Below are 18,185 nucleotides of genomic sequence, written 5' to 3' on the forward strand. Positions count from 1 at the left end.
GCTCATAATGCAGCAAAGACACGATCTCTCTACCTTCCTCCACAAACCACGGGTGTCATAATCATAACACATCAAACCTTTTCATTTTTTTATTTATTTTTTTAAAGAAATTAAAGCTAGAATCAAATTTGTTTACAGGAGGGGAATCGTCCAAAAGCACAGCGGTGCTGTTTGTAATGTGCAGTAGGCCCCCTCCCCCATACCCCCCCCCCCACCCCGAGGGTGCAGCGGGCGGCCGGTCGGCAGGCCGTGTGCGGAGCAGTAAACGTTCCTCCCGTATTTGTCTTGGTGACAGCTGACACCGCCGCTCAGAGGAGAGGGGGTGTGGGGGTGTGGGTGGTGTGGGGGTGGGGGGTGGGGGTGGGGCGCCCGGGCCCACCGCGTTAATCATTTCCCGGAATCTCCGCGGGGACGGGGACCGGCGCGGGGTGCTCCGGGGTCATCCGTGCCGCGCTGGCCAATCATTACCCCGGCTCGGCTAGGGCTCGCGCTCCACAAAAAACTCGCCTGTTCCCCAGGAAAAAAACACCCGCGCCGAATTCATCACCCGCACGAAATGAACCAGCCCCTCCGATCCCACAATCCAACGATTACACAAATAAAATAATAAAAGACAGAGGGCAGCGAGTTCGAGGCTGGGATGACGTGCGTCTGGACTCTTGCGCAACCCCCCCGCGATGTGTACTCTCCGCCGGGCCAATGGGACGGCTTCCTGTCAGGTGGGCGCCTGTGACTGTTTACTTCCCAGTGACTGCGAGTGAACTCGGGCGTCAGGCGGAGCGTCTCCTCGCCGGGCTGATAAGACGTGTTCACGCCGCGGCTGAGGAGACCGCCATCGACCCGCCGTCTGTCTGAGAGCCCCGCTCTCTGCCTGCGGAGAGCCACCGAGCGCCGCTGACAGCGCTCCCACAATGCTCTGGGGGGGGGGCACGTTGGGGGAGGTGGGGGGGGAGGGAGAGAGAAAGAAGAGTGGCCGTCGCGTGGCCCGGAGGTCTGATATCTCAGCCAGCGCGCGATAGGCTCGCGAGTCGCTGCCAGCCAATCCCGAACGGGCTGCGCTGACGATGCAATCAGGAGTCAGGCGCGCGCTCGCGCGTGTGTGTGTGTGTGTGAGAGAGAGCCAGTAAGAGGATTTCTCCAGGAGCGGCGATGTCCCCCGCCGAGGCGGAAAGAACCCGCTGACCTCACGGGACGCGCTAAACAGGAAATGAGAGAGACGGGCGATTCCGCGGCCAGGAAGGGCTCAGAGCGCTGGAGAACATCTCCTCATCCCGTCTTCATAGCAGCGAAACAATAAAACCACGATGATAATCGCGTGTTATGCAATCCGCAGCTATAAATTACTATTATCCACAACAGTCCTTCATTCACTTTAACTAGTCATTTGCTCAGCAGCTGGATTTGAGCACATTTATTACCGTTTCCTATCCTCCACTAGGCCTCGGTGCTCCCGCTCTTACAGTACTATTAGCACTGCTACTATAACTATTATTATTATTATTATTATTAATCATCATCATAACAATCAAAGCCTCATTTTAATGACTAAATAACGAGGCTGACAGCAGTAGGAGTAACACTAGAGTAATAAATAACGAGGCTGACAGCAGTAGGAGTGTAACACTAGAGTAATAAATAATGAGGCTGACAGCAGTAGGAGTGTAGCACTAGAGTAATAAATAATGAGGCTGACAGCAGTAGGAGTGTAACACTAGAGTAATAAATAACGAGGCTGACAGCAGTAGGAGTGTAGCACTAGAGTAATAAATAATGAGGCTGACAGCAGTAGGAGTGTAACACTAGAGTAATAAATAATGAGGCTGACAGCAGTAGGAGTGTAACACTAGAGTAATAAATAATGAGGCTGACAGCAGTAGGAGTGTAGCACTAGAGTAATAAATAATGAGGCTGACAGCAGTAGGAGTGTAACACTAGAGTAATAAATAATGAGGCTGACAGCAGTAGGAGTGTAACACTAGAGTAATAAATAATGAGGCTGACAGCAGTAGGAGTGTAACACTAGAGTAATAAATAACGAGGCTGACAGCAGTAGGAGTGTAACACTAGAGTAATAAATAATGAGGCTGACAGCAGTAGGAGTGTAACACTAGAGTAATAAATAACGAGGCTGACAGCAGTAGGAGTGTAACACTAGAGTAATAAATAATGAGGCTGACAGCAGTAGGAGTGTAGCACTAGAGTAATAAATAATGAGGCTGACAGCAGTAGGAGTGTAACACTAGAGTAATAAATAATGAGGCTGACAGCAGTAGGAGTGTAACACTAGAGTAATAAATAATGAGGCTGACAGCAGTAGGAGTGTAACACTAGAGTAATAAATAATGAGGCTGACAGCAGTAGGAGTGTAACACTAGAGTAATAAATAATGAGGCTGACAGCAGTAGGAGTGTAACACTAGAGTAATAAATAACGAGGCTGACAGCAGTAGGAGTGTAACACTAGAGTAATAAATAACGAGGCTGACAGCAGTAGGAGTGTAACACTAGAGTAATAAATAATGAGGCTGACAGCAGTAGGAGTGTAACACTAGAGTAATAAATGATGAGGCTGGCAGCAGTAGGAGTGTAGCACTAGAGTAATAAATGATGAGGCTGACAGCAGTAGGAGTGTAACACTAGAGTAATAAATACGAGCTGACGCATTATGATGTCCTGATATAAATCAGGCTCGACGCAGTGGGTGAACACAGAGTATAAAGGGCTGACCAGTAGACGTGATCACACCTCGGGAGCAAAGATGAGTGAGCAGAGAGGAGGAGCATAGAGAGATAGAGCACGACATGAGAGCGCAGATTGCAGAGCATCAGGCGACTGAGCGAGAGGGGGAGGCAGAGATGGGCGCAGTGAGACGAGGATTCAGCCCGCCTGGACCCGAGAGAGAGAGAGAGAGAGAGAGAGGGAGAGGGAGAGAGGGAGAGAGAGATAGAGATAGAGAGACAGAGAGAGAGAGAGACTGTCGCAGGGTGATAAATAAGGAGCGGGGGGGAGTCGGCACAAAGAAGCGTCAGAGACGTAAATAACCCCGGCGGCCGCCCAAAACCGCGGCCCGTGACTGACGCGCCCGTCGATGGCCTTCGATTCCCGGGTCGCGGCCCGTCGATACATCCCGCCAGCTCGGTCAAGGGGGGAGGGGATGAAAAAAGCGATCCCGGCCGAGCGGTACTGGGGGGGGGGGGGCGCCGGACGAAGGCCCCGGCGCATGGGCCGACGGTGCTGCTGAGTAAGGGCGATGCGGCAGCGGTAAAGCTCCGCCCCTCCCCCTCGGACAGCGGCCCGTAAAGAACCGAGACGGAGGAGGGAGGAGGGAAGAAAGGAGGGAGGAGGAGGAGGGGAGGAGGGGAGGAGGAGGAGGAGGAGGGAGGAGGAGGAGGAGGAGGGAGGAGGGAGGAGGAGGAGGGGAGGAGGGGAAGGAGGAGGAGGAGGAGGAGGAGGAGGAGGAGGAGGGGAGGGCGGGGGAGGAGGAGGAGGAGGCGTCTCAGAACAGACAGCGGCTCGGTGCGATTGCTCGGTGGTGGGGAGTCCTAGGACACGTAATTAGGGCTTCATTGTCTATTGATTTAATAAGATTTTAAAAGGAGGCCCGTCTAGGCGGCGCGGTCGCTCTGAGAGACGAAACCCAATTATGGCTGTTAAGAATGGAGGCAATCAAGGGACACCCTCAGAGTGGAGCTCAGCTCCCGCAAAACCAACACCAGCAGCGCTGAACCAAACCTGCTTTTCCCGTTTCATTATTTAATGCTAAACATCAGACGCAACAACAGAGGAAACCGAAATTCAAATGTTCTAAATGTATTAACAAACAGACCGCCGAGATCGTCGTGGGATGTTGCTACTTGTTGTTCAAAGCTTTCCACTGAGGCTAACCTTAAGCAAGGACAACAACAGACCAGATGTCTCAGTGTGAAACCCTTCCATTTTAAGGGTATGTGCACTTGAAATATTGTAACTGGGACATATGGATAAACAATATGGAATATTTCTAAGCATTTGTTGATGCCGTTTTAATCGGTATTAAACCGGCACCAACACATGTCTAAGCATTACTGAGCAAGGACGCGGTACTGGGCATGTATAAAAATCACCTTGAAACCACCGTGTGTGTGTGTTTCCACATGAGCGAGCAGAACAGAAGGAGCAGCGGGATCACTCACCAGGGCCGGCCACTGGATCTGCTTGGCCTTGGTCCCCTGGACCTGGGCGCTCTCTTTCCTCTTGGCCCAGACGAGCTGGTGCTCCAGGAGGAAGATCTGGAAGTCTTCGTACACCTTGACCCACTCGCGCTTCTCCCACTCCAGGTCGTCGAACTCCACGTACACCTGCGGGGGGACAGAGAGGGCTCTGCGTCAGCGCCAGCTCGCTGTTTTTCTCCAGCTGCGCTGAACAAACACCGGCGCAAGTTTTTCCACATTTCTTTCAGCTGACACTTCCTCTGGGATAAATGACATTTTTCTTCCTTTTCTCAAACAAGCTGTATTTTTAGTGCTGAACCAAAAAAAAAGAAACATGCAAGCATTTATTCAAGCCATGTGTGTGCCAAGATTGCAAGGCGGGCCCAGGGTTCTATGGTTTCACCCAGTCCTCCAAGGGGGGGGCTTGTGGATCAACACAACAGTTTCACCTACATTCCTACAGAAAAGGCCTGGAGTTCTACAGTTTCACCTCTTCCTGCAAGGCAGGCCTGGGGCCCTACAGGTCCACCCACTGCTCCATTCTCACGCACGTGCGACCGTAACATTCTCCTCTGGGAATTCCTCAGGAACAGGATGCGTGGGGTCAGCAGTAAGAGAAAGCCTGAGCGTTTCTACAGCGCTGAACACCACGCTGAGTGAATGTAGCCTGGGCGCTCCTACAGTACCGTACAGTATCCTGCAGAGAGCATGTGTGTCAAATTACTTCAGTTACTTCAGAACTTCAGAATGGAAATGAGTTCACAAATGTCAAACACTTCAGCTTCACCCCGCAGTCAAACACAAATAAAAACCAAACAGTTAGGAGAAGAAGTGTAGGGGAGCCATTAATGATTAAATCAGGCGGTCAGCACTGAGGAACCAAAGCTCATTTCGCTCACAGATTTCAGAGATAAAAAAGTGAACCACCTCGGTAACAGCCGATAATAACCTGCAGACAAATCTGGCTTTGAGGACTTTCGTTTCTGAAAATATTTTCTCTGAACTTTGACACACTGGAAACAAAAAGAGTGAAGCTCAAGGACGAAAAACACGTTAAAAAACGCAAAATATTTAGTCTTGTCGGCGAGGGTAAAGACGATACAATCCGGGCGGCGTGTCTGAAACAGCCTGGCACGTTGGGAAGGAAGCTGCGGAGGTAACTCGACCCTCGGCCCGTGCCCTTAAATAAGAGATGGAAGTGCCTGGTGTATGAGGCTCAGGTAAAACGCGCGCGGCGGCGTGCCGCGGCCAATCCGGGCCGCTCATCTATCGCCAAGCAACCGCACCGCGAAAGCCACACCGCTTCTCACTTTCGCTACGCGGCTGAAGGGATTAGCGGAGCCGGTTGTAGCGAGCGACAGAGAGACCGGGCGGAGGCTCGGAGCCGATCCTAGCGTGACGCGCCGGCGTGAGAGATTCTCTGAGTTTTACTGGACCTGCGCTCGTGGCGAGGCTTCCCCTGAGAGCGGAGCGGAGGGTCCGCAGGGCGGAGTCTGCGACGGGCGAGCGGCGGAATCGCGTACTCGTGTCGCATGCTTTCGCAGAGCGCAGGTGAGCGCTTCACGTTTCAGTTCAAATGAGAAAAACGGCGGCCGCAGCAGCGACAGCTCCCGTCTGCAATGCTTTAAATCAAACTTCGCTTCAAGATCAGTCCCTCTTTAGGCCGGACAGCGGAAAGGTCCACACGCGGTTAAGACCACCTGCACGTGGTTAAAGCTGTATCTGCGTGCGGCGGTAACCATCCTCCTCTCTCACACACACGTACGCACATACACACACACACACACACCACACACACACACACACACACACACACACACACACACACACACACAAACACACACACACACGCATGCACACACACACACACGCATGCACACACACACACACGCACACACACACACACACACGCACACACACACACACATAACACACATACACACACACCACCCGCACACACACATACACACGCACACACACACACACACACACACACACACACACACACACGCGCACACACACACACGAGCACACACACACACGCGCACACACACACACGCACACACACACACGCGCACACACACACACGCGCACACACACACACACGCCTCGCCGCTTGACTCTTTCCAGCGACACTTTTGATAAGTGAACGGACACATGCTCTGAGAAAGGCAGGAGAAGCCAGGAACGGTACCAGCTGCCGCGTCCGTTGCGCAACTGAATGACCAATCACACATGACGGATGAGCACACAGGCGCCGGTTGCGTAACGTGCGAGCGCTCGGAGCGGAGAGGACAGCGAAGGCCCGCTGCGTTCTCATCGCCTCGGCCGCGCTCTCTCCAGTTGTGTGTGGTTTTTTTGGGTGAGCGATCGTGCGGTTGGGTGAAGGCCTCGTGGCAGGCCCTGAGAGGAGACGGAGCAGGTGAGGGGTGAGGCAGCGTCCCCTCCTCCCCCCCCCCCACCTCCCGGGCCAGTCTCTCTCTCTTCCTCTGACGGGCGGGCTGCCAGTCCACCCCCCCCTCAGCAGGCAGGACAGGCATGTCAGCAGGCCCCGTTCCAGCAGGGGCGCGCATGACCCCCCCCCCCCCCGCGGCTCAGGACAAGTCCTCCCCTGCTGCCCACACAGCCAGAGAGAGAGAGAGAGAGAAACAGGACAGAAAGGGAGAGCAAAAAACAGAGAGAGACATGGGGGAGGGGGGGTGAGATAGAGAGAGAGAGAAGTAGAGAGAAAAACAGACAGGGCAAGAGAGAGAGAAAGAGAAGGAGGTGGACAAGGAAGAGAGAGAGGCAGGGAGAGAGAGAGAGAGAGAGAGAGAGAGAGACAGAGAGAGAGAAAGAGAGAGAGACACAGGGAGAGAGAGAGAGACAGAGAGAGAGGGAGGGTGAGAGAGAGAGAGAAAGAGAGAGAGGGGTTCAACAAGGCCAGCTCTCCTCGCTCACCCCACTCCAGATCCTGGAGTGGTGTCACTTCCCATTGCTCATAATTAAACATTTACAATGAGGTGCACTGTTTCGGGAGGAGGAGGCGGCCGCTGCCCTCTCACGAGGCACTAATGCCGCGTAAAAAATTCAGCCTCATTAAAAATTGACGTGCGGGACGCGGGAGGCGGGAGGGGGGAATGTTTGCGCCCGGCGTCCAGGCGCTGACCCCTCGGGCCGCGGCGGCGGTGCCAGCGGAGGGGATTAGCGGGCACAGCGGAGGCCGGGCTGGCATGCTCTGCTGGCATGTCCGACTCGCACAAAGGGAGCATGTGCAAACCGGGCTCCTAATGACAGGGTGCACAAGCCCGAGGGGGGGGGCACAAGGCCTCGTCCGGGGGGGGGGGGCAGACAGGGGGGTTTTGGTCCGAGCCCCAGAGAAGCGCTCCGCGTCTCGGACAGCGCCGCTTCCAGACTCTGACCCCTGCCCCTGCTTCTTTTCCCTGTTTGTTTACTCGTTTTCCAGAGGTTACTCTCCACCCGGCCCGCGATCACTTTCTGACAGCTCGGCAGAAACGGCGCGCGCGGCGAAATGAAATATTTCAGGTTCTTAGGACACACTGGAGCACGCACGCTAATGCCAGCTAAAGCCGGCGAACAGCTCTGAAAATTACACCGCAGACTCCTTCAGCGACCGGCGCGGGGGAAAAGTAGGTCACTCCAAGCTAACTGAGACTCTATTGATATTGGAGGGAAAAACAGCGAAGACCCGGCACGTGGTGGTGAGCCCACACGGCTAAACACACAAAGCTACGAGGGCAAAGGAAAGAGATTCTGCTGGGAAAAGAAAAAATCATTTACTGCCACACCCCTTTGCGAGAAGTTAATAAACCAAAGTACATAAGAAAAACAAACCAGATCCAAAATCACAGGCAGTCCCGGGGCGTCCCACTCCGCGCTCATCGCAGTCTACTTAAACATCTCTTTTCTCTCGTCCCGAGTCCTCGAACATTCGGAGGCCTTGCTGCTTGCCCCGCACCTCGTGGCTCGGCCAATCAGAGGAGCCCCTGCCCGAGGCCTCTTTATTTAATAGGCACTTTTCTAACACTCACTCGCTCATTTACACACTGCAGGAGCTGTACATTACAGCGCAGCCAAAGCCCGTTTGTGTGAGGCGGGGGGCAGTCAGAGGTGCGGGTTCCCGCAGTCAGACCCCTCACACGTCGTCTCCCAACACCTTCAGAACCTGCCCGTTTCTCAGAGCCACGCCTGTCAGACACCCCACGGTACGAACATCTCGGGTGACTGCAAAAGGCAACAAAAGAAGATGTTCAGCCAAAGCGCTCAATATGTTCTCCTAAGTATCGATGGCAACGCTGGTCCATATAGCTCCCAACCTGCGCTGTTTGGCTGAGCGTACGATGTGAGGTATTCCCAGCACAGCGAGGCGTTCCAAGAGGAGCGCTAGCGCTAGCACGCTCCGCTACCACCGCCGCTAATGCCGCTAAGCTAATGCTTCGTGACGTCGCGTTTGCCCGCAATATCTGCGACAGCTTGAGCGCTACGGACAGGACAGCACGGGCTACGGGCCGAAGGTATGCTCCCAGAATGTGCCACAAAGCAGAGGCCTGCAAAACAGCCACACAGAACTGACACTAAAAGCATCACATTACACAGAGGGCTGCTAAGCACATGTATCCTGTCAGTGCTTAATATTTTCCAACAATCTTTCTGATGGAACTTGATTCTGTTGAACTTGCTTTGCATATGTGGCTGTTCAACAGCACTACACATGGACATGAGTCCCATGTACCCAAATCACTGTGAAACACTGTCTGCAGTGGGGGGGGCGGGGGGGGATGATTTAGGCCGAGGCGGTGAGGGTAGATTCGCTGTGGTTGGCAGCGCTTATCGTCAGAGGAGGCTCAAAAATACCCTGCACCTGAATCAAAGCGTCTTCTACCCTTCAGGCTACAGCCTCAACTGTTCTCACACACACACAAACGTACACACACACACACACGCAGGCGCCCACACACGCAACTGTGACCCGGGCTTCACCCCAGAGCTCTGAAACAATGCGTGTGAGTCAACAGGAAACGCCTCACTGATCTGTCAGATTTAAACCGTGGCTTCCTGTCCGCAGCAGCCGTCCCTTTCAGACACACCGCCCCGTCAAACCAGAGGCTAAACCAATGAGAGCTGAGCTGCGAGGAACACGGGCCAATCAGAGAGCGGAAACGCGGGGGCAGGGGGCGTGGCGAAAGAGAGAGTGGGGGGATGACACCGGGCCTGGAGAGAGAGAGAGAGAGAGAGAGAGAGAGAGGGAAAGTCATAGCCGCACGGCCCCTGGCGATGACGCTACGCTCCGTCTCAGGCCTGCCGCCGGGTCAGAGCCAATAAAGCGCTGATGCTGCTCTGGGCTCCTTCCGCCGCGCGACACCACAACGAGAGGAAACGGCGCCCGCCGACCGGCGTTCAGACGCCGCGGCGCAGGGCGTACCACGTTTCCGAGAGCACGGGGGGCGCCGCTATGTTTTTTAGTTTTTTGGCACTGCCAATAAAAGCGTAAAATGAAAGCGAGCGGGAAGTGGGGGGGATTGTTGGGGGACGGGGGGGCAGTGGATGTTCAGCAGCGCCCTAACGCGACGCGAGGGTTAGCCTTGCTCTGCTCACGCATGCGTAAGGTCTGCGCAGTCTGAAGATCGTGCGCTGCGGAGGCATCATATAACTCCACTCAGAGCAGACCCTCCTAGCGGCCTGTGTACTGAACTGAGCGCGCTCTGATCCGGGGCCACGGCGAACTAGATTCCGCCAAGTCCCCATCGATTTTATTACGCATGAAACGGGGGGGGCGCGGCAGAGAGCGGGCTGATGGGACGACATGCAAATTCGGGATTAAAACAAATGTTACTCAGACTTGCATCAGCGTGGAAATCTGCGGAAGGTTTTTTTTTTTTTTGAATTGTGGAATTAATTTTCCAGTGAAATAAAATTCCTTATTAAATAATATAACATGCCACTAAAAGCTACAATAGATTTAAAAAAGAAATAAAATCCACGTAATACCAACGCACTGTAGTATAACTTAATGGGTAGCCTAGTTATACTCAGCATTATACTCAGCCTTTCTCTAAAATTAAAAGAATACATTTTCTTTGCTTCAGACGGAAATTCAGAAAGCACCTAGGATGAATCTAACGGCGTTATAAAAGAGACGATATTTAGGACAGCCGGCTCTCTCTTGAAGGCGCCGCAAATGGAAAGACACTACAAATTTTAAGACCTGGTTGCTACGCAACCGGCAGCCTTTTCTCTTCTGAGAAGGAAATGTTCGCAGCAGATGCCTGCGGAGAAGCGGCGTGTTGATTTTGGACACGCGCTGGCGACGGCGAGCTGGGCGGGGGGGGAGCCGACGCCGCCGCCGCGCGCAAAACTGAGCCCTGCCAAAAACCCAGACCCGACTCACAGGAAACTGCGTCACCCATCTTCATACAAACCGGTTCCCGTGGAAACACTGACAATCACTTCGAAAGCGCTACAGAAACGCAAACTCCACACAAAATAGGTGTCTGAATGTGTCTGATTTGATATGACTTTCAATGCATGCATTTAGTGACAGACCTGATTTTATTCATCCGAATGTTACAGCAAAACAATCTGGCCCAGAACAGACAGCCTGGTAGCCTAGTTGCTATGTGCATATGAATGAGAAATACATCAAGGCTGAAAAAACGACTACGATGCTACAGCCATGTTTAAAAAGAAAATCAAATCTCCTTCCACGAAACACAAGTAGCGCCCGTGCACTAACTGCACAGATGAGTCTCCACATAAGAGGTGAGCCTGCGCTGATAGGAGAGCTGGCCCAGCGGCTGCATCTTCCCTTAAAGGTCTGCCGTGGTGTAAAATCTGCCCATCACTAAAAGCAGCAGAGCCTTCCTGACTGGCTGAGGCCGCGGCTGCAGCAGTCCAATCACGGAAGCCCCAGACAGCCCCGGCTACCACTGTACAGAGGGAAAAAATAAAAAATCTGCCTTTCAAATCACCGAAGCAGTAAGAGATAGTGATATTTGCTTTTTTTGATCAGATTAGAAGGGAGGAAAGCTTCTTTCACTGCCCTGTATGTAAGAGGAGCTTCCAAAATACATACTACCTTTCATACCATCCTACACACACACACACAAAACCACAGAGACCACCCTACACACATACACACACACCGACCACCCTACACACACACACACACACACACACACACACACACACACACACACACACACACACACCACATCTTTAAGGCGTCTCATCGCCTGTGTGGAACAATGCGTGAAGCCCTAAGAACTAAGACGTTAATGTCAGGGAGCCAATCTCGCTCGGCTTGGGGGGGGCTGAGGGGAGCGTTCTCTCGCCTTCTGTCCAAAATAAACCAGCGGTGAATGCGGCGGACGGCCGTGTCCTGGTTTCCCCTCCCTGTCACAGACGGCCCTGAGCACATCTGTCACATTCCTCCTCCCGGGGCAGACAGCAGCGCTTTTCATTAAAGCTCCTGCTCTTCACAGTGCGCGCGGAGAAAAGAAAAAGAAAAAAAAAAGAAGGGGAAAAGGGCAAATTCACGCAAATGAGCTTCTTACTCCCCGCTTCTCTCACTGTTTTCAGTTCTGATATCTCCACCCGCCCCCCTAACCTCACCACCCACCCAACCCTCCGCACATTTTATTTCCTGATTCATTAAACATTAAAAATGTATTAAAATAAGTAGGTGGAAAAGAAAACAAGTTCTTCAGCTCAGATTCTGAGAATTCAGAGCACTGCTGGGATAACAGACTGCTTACTGAAAACATTAGACTGCTCAGTAAGACCCACAACACAATCTGAAGACTGAGGAGCAGTTTTTGGACTAGTTAATAGCACTGAAAATAATCCAGGAACAGAGCTGAAAAGCTACATGCACCAAAATGCAGCCAAATGCAAAAAAGACAAGTAATTCAGAACTTAGTCATTGCATCCATGTCCTCAATCTTGCAGAATGAGAGAGAAGCACACCACCAAACCAACAATCATTTCTAATTGCACGCGATGGGGTAATATTCCCATCACAATCCCTCCGCACAAGAACCCGTTTATTTATAGCAGCAGAGCATAAAAACTGCGCCGCGCAATGCATTGTGGGACAAAGCACACAAAGCACTGACGCCCCTGACAATAACCCACGCGAGCTATTTTACTGAAATGTGCGGCGCTCGCTGTCCATCCGAGACCGCACACAGGAAGCTATGCAGATGTCGTTTTTTGGCCAACGTTATGGTAAATGACTCTGCCTTACTCTGTTCAGGAGGAAATCCTTACTGGGCGGTTCAGAGGGGCTGTTCCACGGTGACCTGCAAAACCAAACCCAGCACAACCGCTGTACTGGAAAGAAAGCCCGGGGGTTAACTAGTTCAGTTCACAGTGGAGCCAAACACCGCCCAACCCGAGGATTCGCTCCGACTTTTTAACAGCGACACCCCTTCTTCCCGAACGCTCCGTGTTCTGCCCGCGCAGACCGGAGCTTCCCTCGGTCCTCCTCGTCGTTCTCACCTCCCCCACAAAGTCAGGCGAGGGGCAGGGAGGAGTGAGCGAATGAACCCCCGGGATCCTTTCAGTCAGTGGCGAATTGCCCCGAAACGCCCACTTTCAATTCCGACACGGAAATCCAATTCTCCGGGCCCGACGCCATTACTCGCCACTGCGGAGCACGAGGGGCCGCGCGCTATAGGCTATGCCCCCCCCCCCCGGCCCCCATGTCCTGTTGTAATGAGGTTCTCGCAGCCCGTGTCGCATAGCGGGGAAACACTCGGATCGTTTTATCACCGCGAGCCCACTGGAGGCGATGAATACGGGAACGGCAATGCAGCAGGACTGGGCCTCCGCAGAGCACCCGGCCTCCACTGCCACCCAAGCGCGGAGACGCGCCCCAGCGCGGAGACGGGCCCCAGCGCGGAGACGGGCCCCAGCGCGGAGACGCACCCCAGCGCGGAGACGGGCCCCAGCGCAGAGACGCACTCCCGCAAGGAGACGCACCCCAGCGCGGAGACGCACTCCCGCGACGCGTGCTCACCGCGGGAGCCTTCATTCCTGCATTACTTTCACTCCTGCGTTCTCACCGTTCGCCATCACGCGCCACCGTTTCAAACGCTGTCCGTCATTGACGCGGCGGATGGGTTTCTCTCCTCAGGTACCCATAATCCCCGTAAGACAGGTCTGCGGAGCGCCCCGTGCTTAAATAACCCAAATGCTCCACACTGCGGTGAACGTACATAATGGGACGGGGCGAGGACAATGGCGTTAAGGAGAATAAGAGATGTCGGTACACCAGAATGGCTGGCTGCCATGACCTGAGGCAGCAGCTGCCGGAGCGCTGGGCTGCTCCTCCTGACGCGAGATTAAAAGCGCCTCTTTGTTTATCGGGCGTCGGCTGCAGGCCCGCCCGCCCAGCCGTGTGATCAGTCACCGCCGCGCTGACCTCAGCTGATAGCGGGGCGGCGAGGGCCAGGGACCGTCAGCAAAGGGCGCCAGACGTCGCTGGAGAGAGCAACGCACAGCCCAAAAAGGCCCTAACACACAGCCCTGAACACACAGCCCTGAACACACAGCAGCACAGCCAGGAGCACACAGAGGTATACATGAACTCTATAACCGCACACACACACAGACAGGCACACACCAAGGGATACCTAATCTCTATAGGAACACACACATGCATGCACGCACGCACACACACACACCAAGGTACACATAACCTCTATAGGCACACACACAGGCACATACCAAGATATACCCTGCTACTCTGCAAAGCGTCTTTGTGACAGTTCCCTGTAAAATGTATACAAATAAAATTGATTTAATATACCCAACCTCTATAGGCACACATACTCACACGCACAGACAGGCACACACCAAGGTATAAATAACCTCTATAAGCGCTGAAACACACGCCCACACACACACACACACACACACAGACAGGTGCACACCAAGGTTTACCTAACCTCAATAGGCGGTCACACACATACAAGCACCACACGCACAATCACGTGTATACACACACACACACACACACACACACACAGACACCAGAAACATAAATACACAGGCAGAGCTGGATGGCAGTCGCAGCCACAGAGACGTACAGTAGACCCCACAGGGGCCCATCAATCCCATCAGCACAAAGACAGATGCACTCTGGGAAGCGGCCTGCCTCTTTGTCTGCTGGAAACGCACTGCCGCAGATCCATGGAGCAAGCTCCGCCCCCCTCTCGACGGCAAAGCCCGCCACCGCGAACGACGAGCCCCAGCACCGCGACGCCGTGCACCCCTCCCGAGCCCGTCTGACCACAACGGGCCGGGCGCGGGGGGAACGACGTCACAGGACACGGGGCGAGAGCGCCACGGACACCGCCGTTACTATTCATAACATTCCCCACTCCGGCGCGCGAGGGAGGGAGGGGAGGGGGGGAGGGAGAGCGAAGGAGAGGGGGAGGGATGGAGGGAGAGAGAGAGAGTGAGAGGGATTCTGAGGTGAGGATTAATGGGAGGCGTGTAGGTGTGCGGCCCCGGAGCGGATCCTCTTCTGAGGTAGCCCGTCTCATTAAGGCCGGCCCCTCCAGGGCCCGCGGCGCCCGAGCCGTCCGCCGCTTCCCGAGAGAGGCGCTGCGGGGGCGGAGCGCGTGAGGAAGAGCGCGCGAGGAAGAGAGCGCAGAAGAAGGCTCCCTCTTCCCGAGCGGCAGGCAGTCAGACCCCCTTTCTCATACGGAGCGAAATGAACAGAAATAAGGTTCCTTTCACTGACACACGAACGCTGCGTGAGACGGGGGGGCGGGAGCAGGCGAGGAGAGAGAGAGAGAGAGAGAGAGAGAGAGAGAGAGAGAGAGAGAAGACTGAGCCAGACATGAGAGAGAAGAGAGAGAGGAGAAGAGAGGAAGGAGAGAGAAGAGAAGAGGAGAGAGAGGAGGAGGAGGAGGAGAGAGAGAGAGAGGAGAGAAGAGCGAGAGAGAGAGAGAGAGAGACGCAAGAGAAGTGCGGGCCAGACCCTGAGCCCGACTTCTAGAGAACCCGCAGCCAATTCACCAGAGTCACTGGAGAAGGAGGAACAGGAAGAGAAGGCGGAGGAGGAGGAGGAGGAGGAGGAGGAGAAGGAGGAGCACCTCTTTTGAATTGCAGCTCTGGGCCTCTGCACCCGCTGGTATTTATGGCCCCGATCGCAATCGGAGACCAGGTGCGGGGGCTCAGAGCGTGCAAGCCCCGCTTCCTACGAGGCATTTCCTGCACGCGCTCCCGGCCTAATGCCACTCACATGTCCGCTGGCCAGGGGGCCGACCCCCAGCCGCCGGGCCCCGGCCGCCCGGCCCCACACATCCACCCGGGGCCCGGGCCGGGAAATTCCAAGTTGAAAGGAGAGCAATAAAGATATCAATAGTGTGCAGGAAGAGATGACCTCAGACCTGATTAAAGCTGACACTTTAGTATATACTTATGTCAGATGCTTTTTGCCCCCTGCCCCCACCCCCACTTATATTCCCTTTCTCGCCCCCCCCACCCCCCCACCCCACCCCCGCTCAGTTCTCCCAGACAATGCTGCCTTCTGCACATGAATAATAACAAGCCCTCCTGCTTCTATAAGCCTACCCTTCACCTCGGAATTTAATCTGATTTATTGGGCTTGACTGAGCTGCGAACAACATCCAGGCTAGACCACTAAAAGGGTTTCTTTATCTACAAAGCGCTTTCAGGAAGTATGCAGTGACAAAAAAAAAGGCGAGGGTATTCTTTTTCAAAACAACCCTCATTTTATTTATTTATTTTTTATAAAAAGAGGAGAGGGCGAAGGCTTCCGCACTGCAGCAGCCGCCGCAGACCTCGTGGTTTCGCCCGGGCCGGGACACCTGGAGTTATAGCCGGCGCTGCCGCTTCTGTAGCGCATTAATGCTTAATGCAGTCACGACCGTCGCCATCGATGCGCGGGAGAGCAGAATCACCCGTACTGCCGCCGTTAAAATGCAGCGCAACTGTTGATCCAGAAACGCCTTTCTGGGGGGAAATGGGCCCTGGCCGAGCTGCAGCGAGCGCTGCTTCCTTCCTGTCTGTGCGGGAGCGGGGCTGCGGAGGGAACAAGGCTGCAGGCGCTGGGGGAGGTGGGGGAAGGTGGGGGAAGGGGGAATACAGACGCCCTTATATCTGAGCTACTCAGATGAACAGTGTCTCAGTGAGGGGATCTTAAAGCCGAGCGCCTCTGCGGCTAGTTCACATTAACACTGACTGACCTCATCAGTGAGTGGGTAATTCTGTGCGGTGTTGGGGGGTGCGGGGGGGGGGTGTGGGAAAGGTAGCCGACCCGTTTCCTGCCGCAGGGCGCGGGGGTGCCCCCCTCCGAAGCGGGCAGCGTGGCCCACGTCATGCCCCGCGGCTCAGAACGTCGCCCCTGACAACCGCAGACGTGCGCAAGCAGAGCGGCCAAAAAAAGCCCTTAATAAGATCAACCGAAATTTGGGGGGCGGGGGGGGGGGGACGGCACCAACGGCTTTCAGATCCTGTCGGAATTAAAGGGGGGAAAAAAAAAAACGCAGCTCCAATTTATTCCCTGACACTCCAAAACTAATGGATTTCTCAGCATTATGGATTCTGTTCCACACATCACGGTTCCTAATTGCTGGCGATATGGCCCGCAGATTGATTGCGAGCGTTCTTACAATTTCGCGGCGCGAAAAAGGCCAAATAAATAAATGAGGAGACATAAAGAAGGTCTGCCGGAATGATTAGAAATCTGGCTGGAGAAGGGAAATTAACGTCAGCGGCGGCTGAACGTGTTAAGAGAAACATCTCCGCAGTAACGGGATTCTGTACGACAACAAACGCGAGCGGAGGCTAAACAGCGGCATAACTCAAATGTCATCCTCGCTAATTCCTCCAATCGGCTGCCACTGCGCTGAATCCAAGGCAAATGAACCATCAGTCTAGATCAGGGACTTCATGAGGCCCCTTAATATTGAGGAAGCTAATTGCTGCTACTCCACATCCAGAGCCTGATAGGAGCTCTGATAAGACGGAGCCGCACGCCTCTGATAAGCAGCGGCTACTGCAGAGCGTCAGAAACGCAGGCCTGAGAAGAGGCTTCGGACGGACCGGAGCTTCAGACGCTCATCAGAACAGCAGCAACGCGCCCGCCGTCGAAACCCGGCGACAACAAAGCAGGCGCGAGACCTCATTTATTTCACAACGGGGCTCGCATCACAATCCGTCCATCCGCGCGGAAACGAAACGTGGGTTTCTCTCTCTCTCTGAAGCGAGCCGCCGTTTTAATTCTGGTCGGCGTTCCGGCCCCGTCTGCGGCGAGCCAGGCGCACCGTGTCGGAGCACCGCCACATCACACGGGCAAAACCAGGAGGGGGGGGGTCCAGCACATCCAATTAAATACTTTTTTGTTCTACCTCCAGAGCCGCGTCGCTCCCAAAAGGCAGCTCTCCTCGCCCGGCGATGAGGAACACCAATTAACTGGCAAGCACGCCGGTCATGTGACCGCAGCTGCCACTGGCTTCCCAATAAGAGCAAAAAAAAAAGGGGGATATGGACGAAGAAAAAAAAAACCGCACATCTTATTGTCATTTTTTCACCCACCCGCAGTGTCTCCATTAAAAACAATCAATGCAATTAAAATGCTGCTCCTTGTTCTCCGACTAGCCGCCTTTTGTAAAGGGCGAACGCAGACCCTCCTCTTTCTGCCGCCCCTCCACCCTCCACCCCCACCCCACCTCCAAGCTACCTCGCCTCGCAGAAGAGCTGTTATTGAAATGTCTGCGCGGTGACCACCATTTTGGTCCTCTCGGTGAGCGGTTACTATGTTGGAAATGTGGTAACTAGGCTCCGGCGCAGGCTCCTGCGATGCGCGCGCGGAATACAAATGACGGGCGCGGCGCCCCGGAGGAGCCCGCGGAGCCGCCTCCCCGCCGCCGGACGGCCGACTTCGCCTCTCAATTAGGGGGCGGGGAGAGAAAGCCTCGCCGTCCGAGGCCGGGTCGAATAAATCCGCCGTGAAAATGAA

General features: G+C 54.4%; 1 protein-coding gene across 3 annotated transcripts in view; it reads right to left on the bottom strand.

The window, feature by feature from the left end:
- The window catches only part of jmjd1cb (jumonji domain containing 1Cb), a 101,092-nt gene that overhangs the window by 51,907 nt on the left and 31,000 nt on the right, over positions 1-18,185 (bottom strand). For all 3 annotated transcript variants that reach the window (XM_064320357.1, XM_064320356.1, XM_064320355.1), the window contains exon 2: positions 4,172-4,336. In XM_064320357.1, coding sequence (XP_064176427.1) covers positions 4,172-4,336 — 165 coding nt within the window. The remainder of the gene's footprint in view (positions 1-4,171; positions 4,337-18,185) is intronic.

Source organism: Anguilla rostrata, chromosome 2 (genome assembly GCF_018555375.3).
Source record: "Anguilla rostrata isolate EN2019 chromosome 2, ASM1855537v3, whole genome shotgun sequence".
Classification (NCBI taxonomy): domain Eukaryota; kingdom Metazoa; phylum Chordata; class Actinopteri; order Anguilliformes; family Anguillidae; genus Anguilla; species Anguilla rostrata.